General features: G+C 53.9%; 7 protein-coding genes across 7 annotated transcripts; 4 read left to right on the top strand and 3 right to left on the bottom strand.

Moving 5' to 3' along the window:
* Positions 1–4: 4 nt before the first annotated feature.
* Positions 5–554, bottom strand: CPAR01_10991 (uncharacterized protein; the record flags this gene model as incomplete). Its single annotated transcript, XM_060495250.1, has 2 exons — positions 5–450; positions 506–554. 2 exons carry the CDS (start codon positions 552–554, stop codon positions 5–7), a joined length of 495 nt encoding a protein of 164 aa, XP_060345598.1.
* A 769-nt stretch (positions 555–1,323) lies between these two features.
* On the top strand, positions 1,324–2,289 carry CPAR01_10990 (uncharacterized protein; the record flags this gene model as incomplete). Its single annotated transcript, XM_060495249.1, has 2 exons — positions 1,324–1,779; positions 1,861–2,289. The coding sequence occupies 2 exons, from the start codon at positions 1,324–1,326 to the stop codon at positions 2,287–2,289; spliced, it is 885 nt and encodes a 294-aa protein (XP_060345597.1).
* A 737-nt stretch (positions 2,290–3,026) lies between these two features.
* CPAR01_10989 (queuine tRNA-ribosyltransferase) lies at positions 3,027–4,395 on the bottom strand (the record flags this gene model as incomplete). Its single annotated transcript, XM_060495248.1, has 3 exons — positions 3,027–3,942; positions 4,004–4,254; positions 4,333–4,395. 3 exons carry the CDS (start codon positions 4,393–4,395, stop codon positions 3,027–3,029), a joined length of 1,230 nt encoding a protein of 409 aa, XP_060345596.1.
* Positions 4,396–5,006: 611 nt separating this feature from the next.
* CPAR01_10988 (uncharacterized protein) lies at positions 5,007–6,380 on the top strand (the record flags this gene model as incomplete). Its single annotated transcript, XM_060495247.1, has 1 exon — positions 5,007–6,380. The coding sequence occupies one exon, from the start codon at positions 5,007–5,009 to the stop codon at positions 6,378–6,380; it is 1,374 nt and encodes a 457-aa protein (XP_060345595.1).
* A 711-nt stretch (positions 6,381–7,091) lies between these two features.
* On the top strand, positions 7,092–7,738 carry CPAR01_10987 (40S ribosomal protein S17; the record flags this gene model as incomplete). The annotated part of the gene is made up of 3 exons (XM_060495246.1): positions 7,092–7,337; positions 7,377–7,577; positions 7,643–7,738. 3 exons carry the CDS (start codon positions 7,092–7,094, stop codon positions 7,736–7,738), a joined length of 543 nt encoding a protein of 180 aa, XP_060345594.1.
* Positions 7,739–8,197: 459 nt separating this feature from the next.
* CPAR01_10986 (Rtr1/RPAP2 family protein) lies at positions 8,198–9,097 on the bottom strand (the record flags this gene model as incomplete). Its single annotated transcript, XM_060495245.1, has 1 exon — positions 8,198–9,097. The coding sequence occupies one exon, from the start codon at positions 9,095–9,097 to the stop codon at positions 8,198–8,200; it is 900 nt and encodes a 299-aa protein (XP_060345593.1).
* Positions 9,098–11,257: 2,160 nt separating this feature from the next.
* On the top strand, positions 11,258–14,931 carry CPAR01_10985 (SH3 domain-containing protein; the record flags this gene model as incomplete). Its single annotated transcript, XM_060495244.1, has 2 exons — positions 11,258–13,208; positions 13,265–14,931. Coding segments are annotated over 2 exons (3,618 nt in total), but the record flags the coding sequence as incomplete, so codon positions are not given.
* Positions 14,932–17,436: the final 2,505 nt, after the last annotated feature.

Below are 17,436 nucleotides of genomic sequence, written 5' to 3'. Positions count from 1 at the left end.
GGGGCTACATCTCTTGGTGCTCATGCTGGGATTCGAACTGGTTACTCGTATGCGCTTGGCCTGTCGTCGAGTAGGCTGGTTGGCGATTTGATCGTTGACCATTAACCACTCCACCACCCAGCCAGTTTGACCTGACCCGTCGACCTAGACGGGCGCCTGCTGGCTGGTGACAGGAATGGGTTTGAGGGGGTATATCAAGGCTTCTCATGGCATGTGTGGAAGGTACGCCTGCCTCTTTCGATGAGAAGGAAGGAGCAGAACGCCAGTACCGCCTCCTTTCTGCCAGGCGAGGTACCTGGGTAGAATACGGAGGTGGTGCGCCTCGTTCCATGACCACAGCCAAGGTAAGATGGGTACCACCTTCCGTAACCATAGATTGATCAGCGGGAACAGGCATCCACCAACCTGGAGGGTCTTTCTGCGCGTCTGGGACGTATGGAGGGGTCATTTGTGAGCAGGCACCATAGCGGCGACAAATAATTTACCTTATTGACAGGTTGTTGAGTCTTGAAATCTGTAATACCCAACCCTGACACCGTCCGACGGAGGTTCATCAACGATTGGATTGCCCGTTTCTACGGAGTACATTATCGGAGCCACATATGAGGATCCAGTTGGTCGGAACCGAGATGACAGGGCAAGGGACGCTAAAACATCTGTTTGGTTTGATTGTCAGCATTACTGGCGTATCCCCTCTATGCAAACTCAATTATTGTGCTAATGTTTGCTCATTTCAATTCACTCTGTAGATTCTGCCTCGCTTGCCTCTTTATCAGATGAACGACTCAGAGGCGTTTCTTCGTGCCTGATTGTATGTTCAGTCACCTGCTCGCAGCCCTTGACGTTGATATTTCTGCCACCTCTTAGGCTTCTTCCGCCTTGACCGCCACGTACCATGCTACCTGCTTCAGCCACCGAGCCGCAAAATGTTGTGGCAGCAGCAGTTGATGGCCACAGGAAGAGGAGAAAGGAGACAGCTCGTTCAGGCCACAAATGCTTGTTTCCCACCCTTTTCAATGCAGCTGCCACAAATTCTGGACGCCGAGTGATTCACTCCTATAGCATATTAGGGTTTAAGGCCACCTGGGAAGGCTGTCTCCGTTGGGTGAATGAGGCTTCTATAATAGAGGGAAACCGCATGACTGAATGAGCCCGCCATTCGAATGATTTACGAAAAGCACTATATATTGGTATCAGATTTCTTTCCTTCAATACGATAGCCCCTCCATACAGAGATAAAGACGACTACGAAGAGACGAAACCTTCTCAAGACGTGAGAGACTTCGGACCCGAAATACAATGAAAGAACATACAACACACAGAATGTCTCAATCAATACAGGACATACCGGTCGGGGAAATCCTCCCACTCGACCATGTGCTTCAGCTCGCAGACCGCTCCAAGTTGCTAGCGGCAAGGGTCCAAGAGTTTAAGAGAAACGACGGTCTCAGGACGCCAGAGGAACTCAGAGTTTTGACCTCCACTGTGGACGAAGTAGAGCAGATTTTGCGGCCCTATACCATGGCTGTGTTAGACTGCATGCTCGGGGATATTTATGAGAACATCCTTCGGGAGCAAGACGGCACAAGGACGGGCTTTGATGAAGCGATGACGCGAATCACCCGCGCACTTCGACCGGCCCCCCTGGAGATGGATTCTGAACCCAACGACAGCATGCATACCTTAAGTCTCGAGGAGACTCTCGAGATTGTAGGGAGATTCCGGCGCCTCATCCTTGGGTTTGAGGACCTTGACAGGCTGACCCGCCAGCCCGTACATGTACGTACCTCACCACATTCTTGGTTTTAACCCCCTTTTACTCGTAATTAGTGAAGTGATGCTCATTTGCCTTCGCACTAGGATACGCTGGCTCTCAGTGAGCGGCAGGTCGAGGCCTGTGTAGAAGCTGGCCGCCTGAAGGTGCTCATGGGCTGCGTCTTTGACGTCATCGTCTCGTATACCCGCGAGCGACTGCTACCTAGGATATCTACTTACACCGTGGTAGTGACGGTGGTTCGATGCGAGCGTCTTCGGCGACACGAAGGCGAGGGCCCACCTCTTCTGCGAAGACAAGATGCCACTGTTGGCCAGGAGAGATTCGCACCACCCAGTCTACCGAGACAAGATGCCACTCTCGGCCAAGGAAGCTTCGAACCGCCCAGTCTGCTCAGACAAAATGCCACCGTTAGTCAAGGCACCGTAGCGTCTTCTAGGCATTCGTCCCAGAATACACCTCGTCTGCGAAGAAGAGATGCCACTATTGGCCAACGCACGGAAGCCTCAACGTAAGCTAAAGAGGTTTAATCAAGCGGAAGGGTGCCAGTCTGCTCGACAAGATGACACTCTTGAGGAGGATCTCGAATGGAGCCAGAGCTCACTCCGTTTGCTCGGACACAACGGGGAAGTTCATGGCAAACTCGCCAAGTAGATTGAAGTCCTCACAGAGCACGATGTGGAGTACCTACACCGACCGAACACCACCTAGATTATCAAAGTCGCAGACGGTCTGAGCCGAATCCACGACAGACTCCAAGACCCCCCCCCCCCCCGCGATGAACATCAAGGACCGACTGGCCTTCGAAGCTGAAGTTCGCAACCGAATGATTGTGGGAACCGCGAAGCACGACAACCCTGGGTTAGGGTCGAAAATCACTTTGGGCAACGATGCGGCAGCTGCTAGGAGAAAAGAGTCTTGGCGTCTAGATGTAGGAGCAGAAGAGCCGAGTCAGTGCCAGTCCAGCTAGCAAGCTCGACCGGATATTTGGCAAAGTAGCTGCAGGTTGAACTTATAGTCAACGCCAAAGAATCATTATCAGCGATGGGCGTTTTCAACTGCATGGTTTCGGACACGCCGTTTTGCCTTATTGACTCTCAATGTGAGGGGCCCAACCAAGAGAAGACTTACAGCTCGATAGCATGGGCAGACACTGATCTCGGAGGCTTAGTCGGTATCAGTGATCAATAAACAATTTCACCAGTGTCTCGATCATCTTCAACGTGAAACAGTCTTGACGACAGCCGTGAGTTTACTCGTTTATTAAATCGACTCCTACTCTCTTCAGAGACTCAACAGCCCACTCTGGATACTTTGACTTGTCATAGTTGTAAAGATCGCCGAAGAACTGCCTAATAAGGGCAGGGTACCTGTCTTCAATAACAGCTTGCCGGATATCTTTCATGAGGTTCAGCTGATACCAGACGTTGTGTATGCTCAGCAGGTGAGCAGCGACCGTTTCCTTGCCCGCATTATGGTTGATGAAGGCCCTAGTCACACCTAGACCACCCTCACCCTTCCGGCAACAGATACAGCCACATCCTTCCTCAATAGGGCCGTAGTCGTTCTCATATCGCCAGTTGCGAATGTTCAGTACGCCGTGCTTCGTGATTGCGTTGCCAAACCGGGCTGTCCGCGTCGGCCAGACACAGTCGAACATATCCGCTCCCAGGGCGACGCTCACAACCAAATCCTCGGGGTATCCGATACCCATGACATATCGAGGCTTGAGATCCGGCAGCAGCTCGGTACACGTCTCGACAACACGGCAGTAATCCGTCTTAGCCTCGCCACCACTCAGACCACCAATGGCGATGCCTGGGGTATCGCGCGCCAACATCTCCCGTGTGCACTCCCGTCGCATTTCGAGATCGAGACCGCCCTGTATGATGCAGAAGAGGTTCTGGGTCTTGGGGTTCTTGTGCGCTGCGATGCACCGATCCAACCATCTTACACTTCGCTCCATGGCCTCGCGCATACGGGCTGCGTCGGGTGATGTCGTGACAAGTACGTCGTCGAGCTGCATCATGATGTCGCTTCCAATCGAATTCTGCAGAGACATGGAGTGCTCTGGAGTCAAAAGCATGGGCGAACCATCGTGGGGGCTGAGGAAGCGCACACCCTCCTCAGTGATTTTCGCCAGCTTGAGGAGACTGACCATTTGGAAGCTATAGACTTAGTCAGTAACTGGTGAAGACCTTCGCAATCCAGTCAAGAAGGTATATGTACCCTCCACTATCCGTCAAAAGATTGTGTTTCCATCCTTGTAGCTTGTGCGCGCCGCCGATCTTGTCCAGTACGTCTTGGCCGGGCTTCAGGCCGAGATGGTAGGTGTTGTTCAGGCACAGGCGGCAGCCCGTCTCTTCAAGCTGCTCGGGAGTCAAGCCTTTGAGCGAAGCTTGTGTCGCGACAGGCATGAATATCGGAAGCTGAACCTGGCCGTGTGGAAGCGTCAGGATGGATGCGCGGGCTCTCGTTGTCTAGCCTAAACCGTTAACATGCGAACTAGGAATCACATGAAGATTGTGAGTCAAAGTACGGAGGCGGGGGATGCTTACTGAACAGCGAGCGACGAGCTCGAAGGTGAGAGCGGGCGAGGACCCGACATTGGTTGACGCCATCCTTTTCGCTATCCACATGAGCGATCGCGCAGTCCACAGGCTGCTGGCTGCGATGTGGGTGGAAGGGGGAAAGGGCTGAGTGCGGGTTGGCAAAATGCAATTCTCCAAATTCGAACCGCTAGACGATGCGCTTTCCCATCGGCGTTGGTGGGGCCGTTGAGTGTCCTTCCTGCCGAATGTCCCTCTAAATTTCAAACCCCATCCTATTTACCTGACCTTAAGCCTTAAAATACCGAGGTAGCTTCTGTGTGCCTCGCTAAGACCTGAAAATACTGTTCGAAGGCTTTTATCTAGTTCGAAATTTGCAAATTGTCGGAATATTCAACTTCGCAAAGTTCCCTCGCTGTCTCTACCACTTGAAGCCTCTGAGACTGAAGGCCCAGTGTCTCTTATCCCTTAATTGGTTTAGACTGTGCACCATACATGGACATTTCGGGTGACAGTGGAGAGAAGCAGGAGAAACGACAGGGGTAGCTCTCACCCAATCAGGTACGCCGGCTTCTTCCGCACTCCAATTGAAATTTCTCACGCAACGATGCACGCTCGTCACCCGTTCCGCGATACATACGACTGACGACGACCAAGCTCAGTAGAGAGCTTCGCCAGCCGCCATGTCTGCCCGAATGTCGCCCGGAGGGGCGCTGCTGAGATCATCTCGGATGTTCTCTGTGCCCAAGCCGCTCCCTCAACCCGGAGGTCAAGCAGCTGCCATCGCTCGATACGCATCCCCGACGGCGACCGCGCCTTATCCCACGCACCAATCCATCACCACTACCGAATCCTCGAGGGCCCTTGGTGACTGGGGCTTCAAGCGCTCCCTGCCTCTTCGATCCACGACCAAGTCATCGACCCCCGTTGTCCGCATCAAGGACATTGACTGCTTCGAAAACGTCACCGATTACACCTCCGCCGCGGACCACACCTTGTCTCTTCAGAAGTTCCACGAGCTCAACCTGCCCGTCACACTACCTGGCACCAACCGGTCGCGTCTCGGTGGTATCCACATTGGAGCGAAATCTGTATTCGAAGACGATGGTGACTTCACTACTGTCAAGCGTAACGGCGAAAACGAGGAGAAGAGGTGGAAGTTCCAGGGCCCCTGGTTGGCTGGCCTCACTGAGGGCGAATTCAACGCATACCTGCGCAAGGCTGTCCGCAACAAGCGAGCATCATTCCGCAACTTCCTGCGGAAGCGTATTGCATCTGATGAAACGAGCAAGCAGCGTCAGAAATCCCTGGAGGCTGGAGAGAATGCTCCCGCAGCTCTTCGTGCAGGCGACGTAACGGAAGAGCAACTCACAGAGTACATTCGCAAGTTGCGCAACGACCGCATCACCTTGTACTCACTTGTCGGCGAATTCTTGGACCTTGCTCCCCTGAACCCGCCCAGCTCGTTGACCGACTTCAGCAAGTCGACGGAGAAGACCAAGCGCCCTAGCTTGTACGCTGAGCATGGCCCGCCCGCTTCTCACCCCTCTGGCGGTATCTCATACCTCCGCACATCCAACTTCGCCGAGAACCACCCAGTATACGGCCCCCAGGCGCAACATACCCCCGTCCTGGCTCGTATCGTCGCCCCGAGATCAGGAGCCAACAGCGCCAAGCTGGGTGTCGGCGGTTTCATCACGGATGTTCCCCAGGGCGATACGGCTTTCAACCACAGAGCTTTTGTTGGACGCAACAACAAGGTGGCTGGTGTTGTCACTTTCGACCCCGATATCAAGGGAGGCGCCAAGGCCTACGTTTCGCCTACGTCGGCTCGCATTGACTCAGACGGTTGTGTCCAAATCACCGTTGGCGAGGCTAATGAAGAGGCCCAGCTCATTCTGAAGGAGTTGGTTGGAAAGGCCAAGATCTACAACGACAAGACCGAGGTAGAAGCACCCGCACCGGCCCGCAGATTCATCCGAAATGTGCACACCAACAACCAAAGACCCGGAACCAGCGCGGTGGGCAGCTCGAAGAGCTACGGTCTTGACTCTTGAGGGTGGTGAAGATAGCGTTGGAAGCGCTTCTAGTCCTAAAACTAGGCGCGAACGAGCCTAGGATAGTAGAGCATGGAGTTGAGTCACACTATGAAGAAACCATCTTTGTATGGCGTTCGCATGTGTGCCGAGTGTACTATGTATGGTATTGTAAAATAAGAAGAATACAACGCAAATTTCGACACTTTCTTGACAGTCTATGATCGTTAGGGAGCAATCGTACTACTAATCTAGCCAAGATAAGGTACTTCAGCTTGTTGCAATACCTACTTGTACCTGGCCGTCGGCGGGAATGGAGGCCAGAAAATATCTTCAACTGCCAATTTATGCTTTTCCGAGAATGGGTGCGCAACTCTTCCAATTCGATGCAATTGTGCATCCTTGGAAGGACCCAGCAGTGAAGACGAGAGCCTCGTGTTATACCGGCTCCGTCCCAAGGAATGAACCCAATCCGGATCCGAGTGGGGCACCGATTCCTGTCTCGTCCCAGCCATCCACAAGATCACGTGTGATTACATATGCATGCCCCCATGGCCTGTGCACCGAAAGTCCCGCTCCCCACACCACGGCCCTAAATTTTGTGTAAAGATATCAAAATTGCATCTGCCCAGCGAAACTTATCGTGAACATCTCGACCGACCAGCCTCACTAACCGACCAACTCCCTCCACCCAGCCAAATACCCCTCTTCCGTTGAGTCAGTACCGCCAAAATGGGTCGCGTTCGCACCAAGACCGTCAAGAAGTCCGCCAAGGTCATCATTGAGCGGTACTACCCCAGACTCACCCTGGACTTCGAGACCAACAAGCGCATCTGCGATGAGATCGCCATCATCGCCTCCAAGCGCCTCCGCAACAAGGTCAGCAAGAAGATAGCCACCCAGACGCAACATACGAGTTGGACGAACGAAGGTCCCCGTGAGACCGCTTCCAAACATCGGTGTTGGGGATACGGAAAGGTTGAGAGGGCAAAATTGCTGACTGGAGTGAAATTATAGATTGCTGGCTACACCACCCACTTGATGAAGCGTATCCAGCGTGGTCCCGTCCGCGGTATCTCCTTCAAGCTTCAGGAGGAGGAGCGTGAGCGCAAGGATCAGTTCGTCCCCGAGGTCTCCGCCCTCGACTTCACCCAGAACACCGAGAGCGGCCAGCTCGAGGTCGATGTCGAGACCAAGGACCTTCTCAAGCACCTCGGCGTATGTCTTAACCTCTACTTTGATTCGAAATAATATCCCCCAATACTGACTATCGTGCCCTGCAGTTCGACGCTATCCCCGTCAACGTCACTCCCGTCGGCCAGACCCAGGTCCAGGAGCGCGGAGGCCGCTTCGGTGGCCGCCCCCCTCGCCGCGACTAAATTTCAGTCGTGGTCGATTGTGGATAAGGAAAATTGGGTGGTTTTTAACGGACTTTTACGGCAAACGGCATATGATGATACACATTGCTACAGGCGTCTTACGGACGGTAGTGAGTTCACACTAGGAACTTCCACAAAGAAAAGTTCTGTTTTCCCACTCAAGGTGTCGCCGATTCTCTAGGGTAATTCCGGAGATGACGCTTGACTGCCAATCTTCTATCCCTCTCTTGCGTACCGTGATGCTGTCCCTCTGACCTTGTAGCTCAACTGAGCCTCCCGTTGAAATGCAGCTAGTTTCTGAAACTAGGCCTGCTGTGCTTAAAGTGATTAAACTTTCGAATCGGTGTGCCTTTGGGTATCAAATCTATCTATATAGAGCAACCGATCATTGCGACGCCTAAATGAGCTCCTCCTCCACGCTTCAATCATCTCTGGTATCCTCCCGCCCGTAGAATTACATCATGACATTTCTTGGTCACGTTGTGCCTCAAATTGGGAAGCCTCAGCAATGGCCTGCGCCTTGCCAGCTCCCGGTCTGTGTCCCTCAACAAATAAATGGGAATCGTCTGGATCTCCAAACACGCCATGCTCTGTTGGTGGCTTGACCTCCCTCTCCCTGATGGCAAGAGTGAAAGTATTACCAGGCTGTCCCGTCTCCCGTGTCTCTCCTCTCTCCAAGGCCAATGTGGCAGACTCGTCGGCCGCCCTCCTGCCCTCCTCCAGCTTCAAACTTGCGAGGTCGCGCGAAGCCTGTGATGCAGGGTCATCCTGCCTCGCCTTCTCCTCTCCATACAGCTCAATCTCAATATCCGGCAACCCCGCCCGCTCCCACGCAGCCGACTCGTTCAGCTGCACCTTGATATACATGGCCCTGCGCTGGCAGTCCTTGGAGCACCACTTCTCCGACTCCTTGCGATTGACGATATCAAAGTCTGCCTTGCCAAAGTTGACGAGCCTCCACTCGCCACCCTTGGAGGCCATCGGCTTCGGCTGCGCGCAGAGGGTGTACCCGCACAAGCCGTTGACGTTGCGCTCCTCGATGAGGTCGTCGTAGTCGGAGGGCTGGAAGAGGCGGATGCCGGCCTTGAAGTCGGCGACGTCGCGTGGGGAAGGGTTGGCGGCGGAGAAGGTTCTGCTGCCGCGCTCGGTGGGGTACTCGGAGAGCTCGGCCAGGCTCTCGAGGATCTGGAGCTCTAGATCCTTGCGCTGCTGAATGATGCGGGCGTGCTGGAGGGCGATTTCGCGGGGGTCTTGTTTTCGGGGATTGAGGACGGCGTTGGCGGCGCCGCTGCCGGAGGCGGTGGCTCCGGCTGCTGCCTTTTTGAGGATGCCCTTCAGTGGCCGGGCATCGGTAGCCATGGTGGATGTTGTTATGTACGTGAGGTGGTTGTGGGAGGGGTTCGTCTAGCTTGTGTGCGGCGCGTCGTCTTATGTTTCCCTGTAGGAGCTTCGAGCTCGGCGATGGAAGGTGGTAGAGCCTTTGAAAAATGACTATACGGTGCGCGGAAGGGGAAATGTTGTCGTGGCTACGCGTGTGAGACAGGCTGGAATTAAGATACGATGTGTGGTGGTGAGTGTAGATTGAAGACGTGAACAAGTGAAAATTGTTAAGCAATTGGAGAATGTTCGATCCCGCAAGTGTTGCTGTCGGGAATATACACCCCACCCTTCGCACCAAGAGCACTCCCAATCGAGAATCCGCTGTTAGGCATGGAAGCACGCAAGCTGAAGCAAAGCACCAGGGCCGTAGTACGTACCTCCTGCCACCACCCGGCTGCCGCCACGATTGAGGGGGAACAGTCAACAGCCGCCAAGACTTTTACACTCAGGCACATTGGTGTGACGGGTTGACCAGGCGCTTTGCTGGCGAGAGTGTGGCTCGGGGTGCTCGGGTGGCTTGAGCGGCCGTAACTCCGTCCCTCCGCTTCCAAGTTCCCCCCCTCCATTCCCAGCTGCTCCCTCCCCCATGTCCGCGGCCCTCTTGACCCCTCGACTGGACTTCTGGAGAGGATTTCGATTGGCTAAAGCGGCTGAAGAAACGTAGCGCATCTTCCGTCCGCTCTCACACCTCCAACACTGGACTGGAACTGGACTTGGTTTGACTGTTTGGCCTCGTGTTAACACCGGGCTTGCCCTGCGCCACGGTCGAGTGACCTGCTCAAGCTCCTTCAGGTCATCTCGTAATGCACTACTATTGTTCCGTTGCACCATGTCGTGGGACCGTCCAATGCCTGGAACTGGCTTTGCTGGCTTACCTCAACTTGACCTCACACTGCAGTTGCCATGAAGGTTAGGTGCCTAACCTAGCTGTTCCTTTACATTGATCTGCTTCTCTACGGAACCCTCTCTGGCCAACCACAATTTGCGTGATGCACCAGCTGGCCGAGCCACATGCGCCTGATCTATATTGGTCCTGCCGTTGTTCCCGTTCGCTGTTGTTGAGTATCGATATTGCTAAGGTATTCCGACCTCCACAAGGGCATAGCCTGGGGTGTAGCATTGTGAAGTGTTGCAGCTAACGGTGATGGACTTCCAACTCTTATAGAATTCTATGAGAAGTCCGGCCGAAGCGCAGAATGCAGACGCAGGCGACAAATGACATGCGATAGACTTCTCTGCCCGTTCTTTGGATGACCGTTATGGTGAACCCCTGCCCTTAGCACCCCATCGCATCGCCTGCTATTTGATACTGAGTATGAATTTGTGAAGCAAAGACAGTCCAGTTCAACAGCGACAAAACAGATCAGAACACAGTGGCCATCCACGTAGAGCAGAAAATGAATACCAACCATGATATTCATACAGTGTACTCAAATTCAGGGTTGCAGTGTGTCTAGGCAGACGCATCCTACCCGAAGAGCCCATCTCACCCGCATAGCGCATTGCGGCTCCAGAGTACCCAATATGCACCACATACAACCCCCAAAACTTAGCTCACCTTAGGTACGACACACCAAGGTAAAGATGGACAAAGAGCCACCTGAACAGGAAAAGAGAATGCATTTGTCAACGGGGTGTCTGGGGCTGCATACATGACTCTTGTGTTTGCATAGTGCAGACTTCCCAGGCAGGGCCCCCAATTGCCCCGACACATTGAACTAAGAGAGTTACAAGTTCATGCGCTGACGTCGACATGCCAACTTGTAGATCCCTCCACCCCCGTCCGTCCCTTCCTCACAGCCTCCTTCTCCGACTGCCCACCCCCCCTTCCTCCCCAAGTCCCCCCTCGCTGAGTTTGAGAAATCGCCAGCGCAGTCGCAACGCAACCCGCTCAACCTCACACACCGTCATCATCCACCTTTGTCATTTGTTTTTCCACCCTCACGGGCTCTTACTTCGCACATCGCATTCCGTTGTTGATGTAGCTAACGCCCCGAATCTGACCTTTCTTGTCTTTTCGCTTCTAGTCGTAGCTACTATTACTGCGTACCTTACTGCTGCTACTGCTGCTGCAACCAACAGCCCACGCAAGGTCCAAGCTGCTGACGACGTTCCGATTCCGTTGCCCCACACCATAGAGCTCCAGCGTCGCTCGCTCTGACCTGCGGCACCCAACTCCTCTTTCGACCGTCTAGGTGTTCGCATCCCACAAACACACCGACAACGAGCCAAACCGACGACAACGACGATATCGACGAAGACGACGGACTATCCCGACCATTGCCGGCCATGTCGACCGCCCCTTTCAGGGTCAAGGCCCTGTTCGAATACTCCTCGCCCCACGAGGATGACCTTCAGTTCCCCGCCGGCGTCATCATCACCGTGACCGACGAGGAGGATGCTGATTGGTATACTGGCGAGTATGTCGACGACTCTGGCGCCAAGCACGAAGGAATCTTTCCTCGCAATTTCGTCGAGAAATTCGAGCCCCAGGCCCCGCCTCGCCCAACGAGAACTCGAACCAAGAAAGAGGCCGAGGTCACGTCCCCCATCTCGGAGGCGCCCGCCCCAGTTCCTCAATCCGAGCCTCAACCCACCCAAGAAGCTCACGCCGAGGTCGAGAAACCTGCGCCGTCCCCGGCAGCTGCCGTGCCTGCCTCGCCCGAAGCACCCGCAGCTCCCGAGCCCGAGCCTGTAAAGGCACCTGAGCCAATCCCCGAACCGACCCCGGTTGCTCCGGCTCCCAGAACTGAGTCCCCCGCAGTCACGTCGCCTCCCATCGCCAAGGCAGCGCCTGCTTCATCAAAGCCCGGCCCGCCGCCCAAGCCGTCCAGCAATGCCTTCAAGGATCGCATTGCTGCATTCAACAAAGCCTCGGCTGCTCCTATTACGCCATTTAAGCCGAGCGGGCTGGCCCAAGGTTCCTATCACATCAAGAAGCCGTTTGTGGCTCCTCCCCCTAGCCGCAATGCATATGTTCCCCCGCCTACGCAGGCACCGGTTGCAAAGGTCTACCGAAGAGACGAGGACCCGGAAATTCTGGAAAGAGAGGCAGAGGCCCAGGAGAATGTTGAGAAGGCCGGCATGGCTCCTGGTCCCTCTGGTGAAGATGGTGAGGATGCGCCGAAGCCGACCACCTTGAAGGAGCGCATTGCTCTTCTTCAGAGACAACAACAGGAACAAGCACAGCGTAACGCCGAGGCCGCTGCCAAAAAGAAGGCTGCACGACCACCGCCTAAGAAGCGCACCGACAGCCAGGAGGCTTCTGAGGATGCCGGCGCTGCTGCTGCCCCTGCACCTGAGGGCGATACGGAGGAGGTAGCAGGCCGGAGCTCGATAGATTCAGCTCGTGTGCCGCCCGCCCCCCGGCGCAAGCCTTCCAAGGGCCCTGCTGCCGAGAGCTACCATGACGGCAATGAAGCGGACATGTCTGGGGCTGGCGACACTACCGAAGGCCCTGAGGATCTCACCGAACGCGACGATAGTGACGTGGCTCCACGGCCTGTCCTGCGGCCCCAAGTCGCTTCTCCTATCGAGACAAGAAAAGAGGAGGACGCAGCCGATGAGCAGGGCGGAGATGAGGAAGAAGAGGAGGACGATATTGACCCCGAGGTTCGCAGGAAGGAGGAGCTCAGAGCCAGGATGGCGAAAATGAGCGGCGGCATGGGAATGCACGGCATGTTTGGAATTCCAATGGCTGCTCCAGCTATACCCAAGAAGAAGAAGACAATCGAGAAGCCAGTGGAGGCATCGCCGACGGAGGAGCACGAAGAGGAGACATCGCCTACAAGCCGTGTCGCCGTACCGGGCATGATGGCATTGCCAGGGCTGAGCGCACCCAAACGTCAAGAAGAGGCTACTGAGCCTGAGCCGCCAACATCCCCTAGAGCGCCACCCCCGCCTCCACGAACGATTGAAGTCGACGATGACAGAGACGAGCCAATTACGAGCCCACCTCCCAGTCGTGAGTCAAAGACGATTGTTGTCTTAGTTGCATTTGCTAATTTTGCGAAAGTCCCTGCCCGTGAGCCCGCGGGAGCTCCTCCTGTTCCAGGATCCCGGCCCGCGGCGCCGCCCGTTCCCAGCGATTGTAAGTCCTTGACCCTGTGTTAGTTCGCTTCAAGACTATGGCTCATAGTACTCCAGCTCGGCCCGCTACCTCTGGGCTCAAATCTCCCAGTGATGGCTCAGTGTCCGACGATGAGCTATCAGGAGGTGTCCTAGACACTCCCAAGGCCGAAGAAGCGCGAGCACCCCCGCCACTGCCGCCAGTTGCAACCGCCGCACGCTCGCCACCTCCCATTCCCGGCTCCGAATTCTCACCAACATCTCCCACCAGCTCCTCGGGCAAGCGGATGAGCAGAATTCCGCCTCCTATCCCTGGAGCTGCTCCTCCTATCCCTACAGCACAATCGCGACCGCCTCCCCCACCACCTCCAGGCGGTAGTCTGAGCCGTCAGTCGACGCAGGATATGCACGTCGCATCACCCATATCACCACCCATCAGACCTCCTCAACAGGGTGACGATGAGGACGAGGCTACAGAGTATGAGGGAGATTACGATACTGACATTGCGTCGTCGGTTCCCCACAAAGACGCACTCAAATCTCACGCCAGGGACTCGAGTCTCGACGACAACACGCCAGTCAGATCACCCACATCCCCAGCCCTACCACCGACCATGCCGCCACCTATCCCGACTGGCCCGCCGCCCAGAGCTGCTCCGCCACCGGTGCCGACGGCTGATAAGCGCCGCTCTGTGGATGTACCGCGAACAGCTCCTCCTCCCCCTCCGCCAGCAAGGGACGATGACGAGTACGACCCCTATAACTACTCCACCCAAAAGCTACCGTACTCTCAGCGTACCCCGAAGATTGAAGAGGAGGGATACTTCCAGGATGATGCTCCGCCGTTGCCATCGCCGTCTCACACGAGAGCCCCGCCTCCCGCCCCTCCCGCTGGCCGGTCTCGCCAGTCACTGGATGTGTCACGAGCCTCCATGTCTCAGCGACGTTCTATGGATGCGCACCGACCGTCCATGTCCACAGAATCAGGCTTCATCGCTAACAACGTCGATTTGGCCAAGCAAAGTGGTTGGTGGCGTCAGGACAAGACGGTACCTCCCGTTTTCCAGGGTAGAAAGGACTTGTATTATGAGACGGACGACTCGACATCAGGCTCGATTGTCACACGCACCATTTATGTGCTCTTCCAAGATTACTCGCAGACGATCATCAGCGTGGAGTACGATCAGAACAACGCTGCCGATGTTCAGCTGGATCAACGGCATGATCCGCCTCCAAGAGCCTTGCGACAGGATGAGCTCGAGCAATCGTATGAACGATTTGGACGACCAATCTCTGAAGCGGTCGTCTCCAAGAAGGAAACGATTGTTGGCGACGGAACGCCGCAAGGCCTTATTCATGAACTCTTGAAGCCTTTCAATGATGCTCTGGCGCCAATTGGAACCAGAGCTTATGGCGCGCTCGTTTACTCCAACATGGCCAATGCCTCCACACAACAAAATGACCAGATCCGACCTGGAGATATCATTTCCATTCGGAACGCTCGGTTCCAGGGCAAGCACGGCCCCATGCATGCCAAGTATTCAATGGAGGTCGGCAAGCCTGACCACGTGGCGGTTGTATCGGAATGGGATGGCACAAAAAAGAAGGTTCGCGCCTGGGAACAGGGCCGCGAAAGCAAGAAGAACAAGGTTGAAAGCTTCAAGCTGGACGACTTGCGTAGTGGTGAGGTTAAAATTTGGCGGGTGATGCCCCGGAGCTGGGTGGGATGGAACAGCCCGTCTTAGGAGATGTGCTGGGAGTCCCCACGGCAGCCGACGCTGCGAAGACGGACGACGGTCGGCTCGCTGAAGAGGGACTACTCACCTCTACGACGAAGACACCGACTGGGAGTCCACGGTTACGACGGATCGGTCTGATGCATCTATTGCGCGTTCAAGGAGAGGATGGGAGATAGACTAGGATCTTTCTTCATTTCGCTCGTCCTCGTGTTATTCATTGGCTATACGCCCCTCCCGCAGCATAGTTTGCTTTAGGAACCTAGTAGCAACGCATTGATTCTATTTTGTCGACTCTTGTAGTTTGATTGACGCCGCTGAGTGTGATCCTTGGTCCGGGTATGTGAGGATGTTGATATACTTGCGTCTTCTGTTCTTTCGTTCGGTGGGTCTCTGCTTTACATTGTTTTACTCAAATCTGGCCCATATCAGCCTTCTTACCTGTCCCCGACCCAACTCGAAGGAGCCAGTGCGGCGGGTGTGAGCGTGGGCCCCCCGTTATCTGTGATGTTCTTCGCAGTCTGCGTTCTTTTGTGAGAAATGAGATGTAAGCCTTTTCTTCCATTGAGGATCACTACGCTGGAAAGTGAAGACGGTCTTTCTCTTCTAGTTCAGCGCAGAAGGGGATTTACTCTATCATTCTTGCAGGAGCAAAGAAGAGAGTTTGACATTCAGGCTGGACCTCTGGTTGAAGTGGGCATTCATGACCTACCTAGTAATAATACGTATTTTAAGCACCAAGGTGAGAAAGAAAAAGAAGAAGATAAAGTAGGGCAGGCTTGAATGTCCTTCCAAATCCCCCCCAGAAATCTTCCTCTACCCTGTTTGACGTATTTCGCCCTTTTAGCTAGAGCACAATGTCTCTTTTCCCTTTCTATTCATCTTGTAAGTTCTTCTAATACTATCCTCATTATACATGTTCACATCTTGGTAAGGGGGAAATGGTCACGAGAAGCTGAGTGCCCGAACATAAAGTTCAGCCATCGAGAATTTCGAAAGTGCACCAGGGTCAAGAAGGGCTTCAAGGACGCCTATGACACCCTATGCCCATGCACTGAGTTTGAACAATACAGTACATCTTCGAACTCTAGCTTCTCAAAGCTCCTGTAGATCTCAATCGTGTTTGCTACTTGTCTTGTGTTTTTGTCTCTGCTAGTCGCTGGGGCGGTTCTCGGTAACCTCAGTACGGCTTTCTAATTGAAACTCTACACCACGTACTGAGTACATGCACATACTAAAATCACTGACCCAAAGGTTCCCAACGCCGTTATTGATTCATGTCTTCTCCTAATCCCAACTCAAAATTGTGATCGGGATTTCCCAAGCTGGCGCCGTATATGAAGTGACCCCCCGGCACGCCCCCCTCAGGCACCCAAGGTCATCTAGAAAACGAAACCCACTCGTTACGAGTTGCCCTACGATACTAAGGACTCGTAAAACGTCTCGTATTCGCCCTAATAAACGTGCGTCAGAGGAGAAGATGAGTGCTTATAGATATAAGAGAAAGAATTCCACTAAAATTATGCGTTCATACCGATTCCTGAGGTTTTTTTTACAATGGTAATCCTATCTTCTCTCCTTTTAATTAGCTACTCTAACTGCTTTATTAGTATATATAGAGAGAGGGGGAGCTAGTTGAGTGCGGCAAAATCCTATATAAAGCTGAGGATCGAAGTAAAGTAGATGCTATTATAAAATAGGTTCTTTATATCAAGGCAAGAGTACTCGCAGTCTTTAGCAGCTTGTCTATATACAAGCCACACCCAAAGCAGTAGTCTTTCTTAAACGAGGAAATCTTTCTTACTTACTTAATCGCATTTCCTAGCAACTTCTGCCCAGTCTGCCTACCTATCTTATCACGAATACGATCGAGCAAGGTGCTGCGTGAGCAAAGAACGTAATCTCTAACACTTAAAGTTGTCTAAAGGACTTCAAACAGTAGGCGTGCCCCGTCTATCTTGCAGTACAGACTCTACTATAATTACTTCGTAGCATACTGGGGTGAAAGTATGACCTGCCACGGCTGCTGTGGCCCTTGCGGCGAGCTTCCTCCAGGTCGTCGTGAAGAAAGAAGGACTGAACGCGGGAACGAAAGTCGCTTCATATACCCTATAACACATGCGGCAGTAGGTTGAGGCATCCATGAAGCGGACGAGGGAATTAGCCCGAGAGGAGCTCATTCACTCGGATCGTTGTTGTGGAAGAGTACTGAACGCGAGAACGGCGCCGTCTTGTAATACGTCTGCACGTCTCGAACAGAAAGACTACACTTGGGTATCTTTCCAGAATAGATCCACTCAAATTAACTTGCGGTATTTCCAGAGGGAAGTATAAGAGGTTTATCTAGATTCAGGTTATCAGAGGAAAAGCTCAATATGGAAATTGAAGCCATCCTCTACAACTTGGGCATACGCAGAGACACTACTGTTTGTTTTATAAGACCGGTCAGAGTCAAAGCAAGGTTTGATACATCTCTTGAGGCGTTATGCGTGAGGTTCTCAACCAAATCACTCC

This window comes from Colletotrichum paranaense (assembly GCF_030867605.1).
Source record: "Colletotrichum paranaense strain IMI 384185 chromosome Unknown Scaffold_9.1, whole genome shotgun sequence".
NCBI lineage: Eukaryota > Fungi > Ascomycota > Sordariomycetes > Glomerellales > Glomerellaceae > Colletotrichum > Colletotrichum paranaense.
This window is presented reverse-complemented; position numbering and strand designations above follow the sequence as displayed.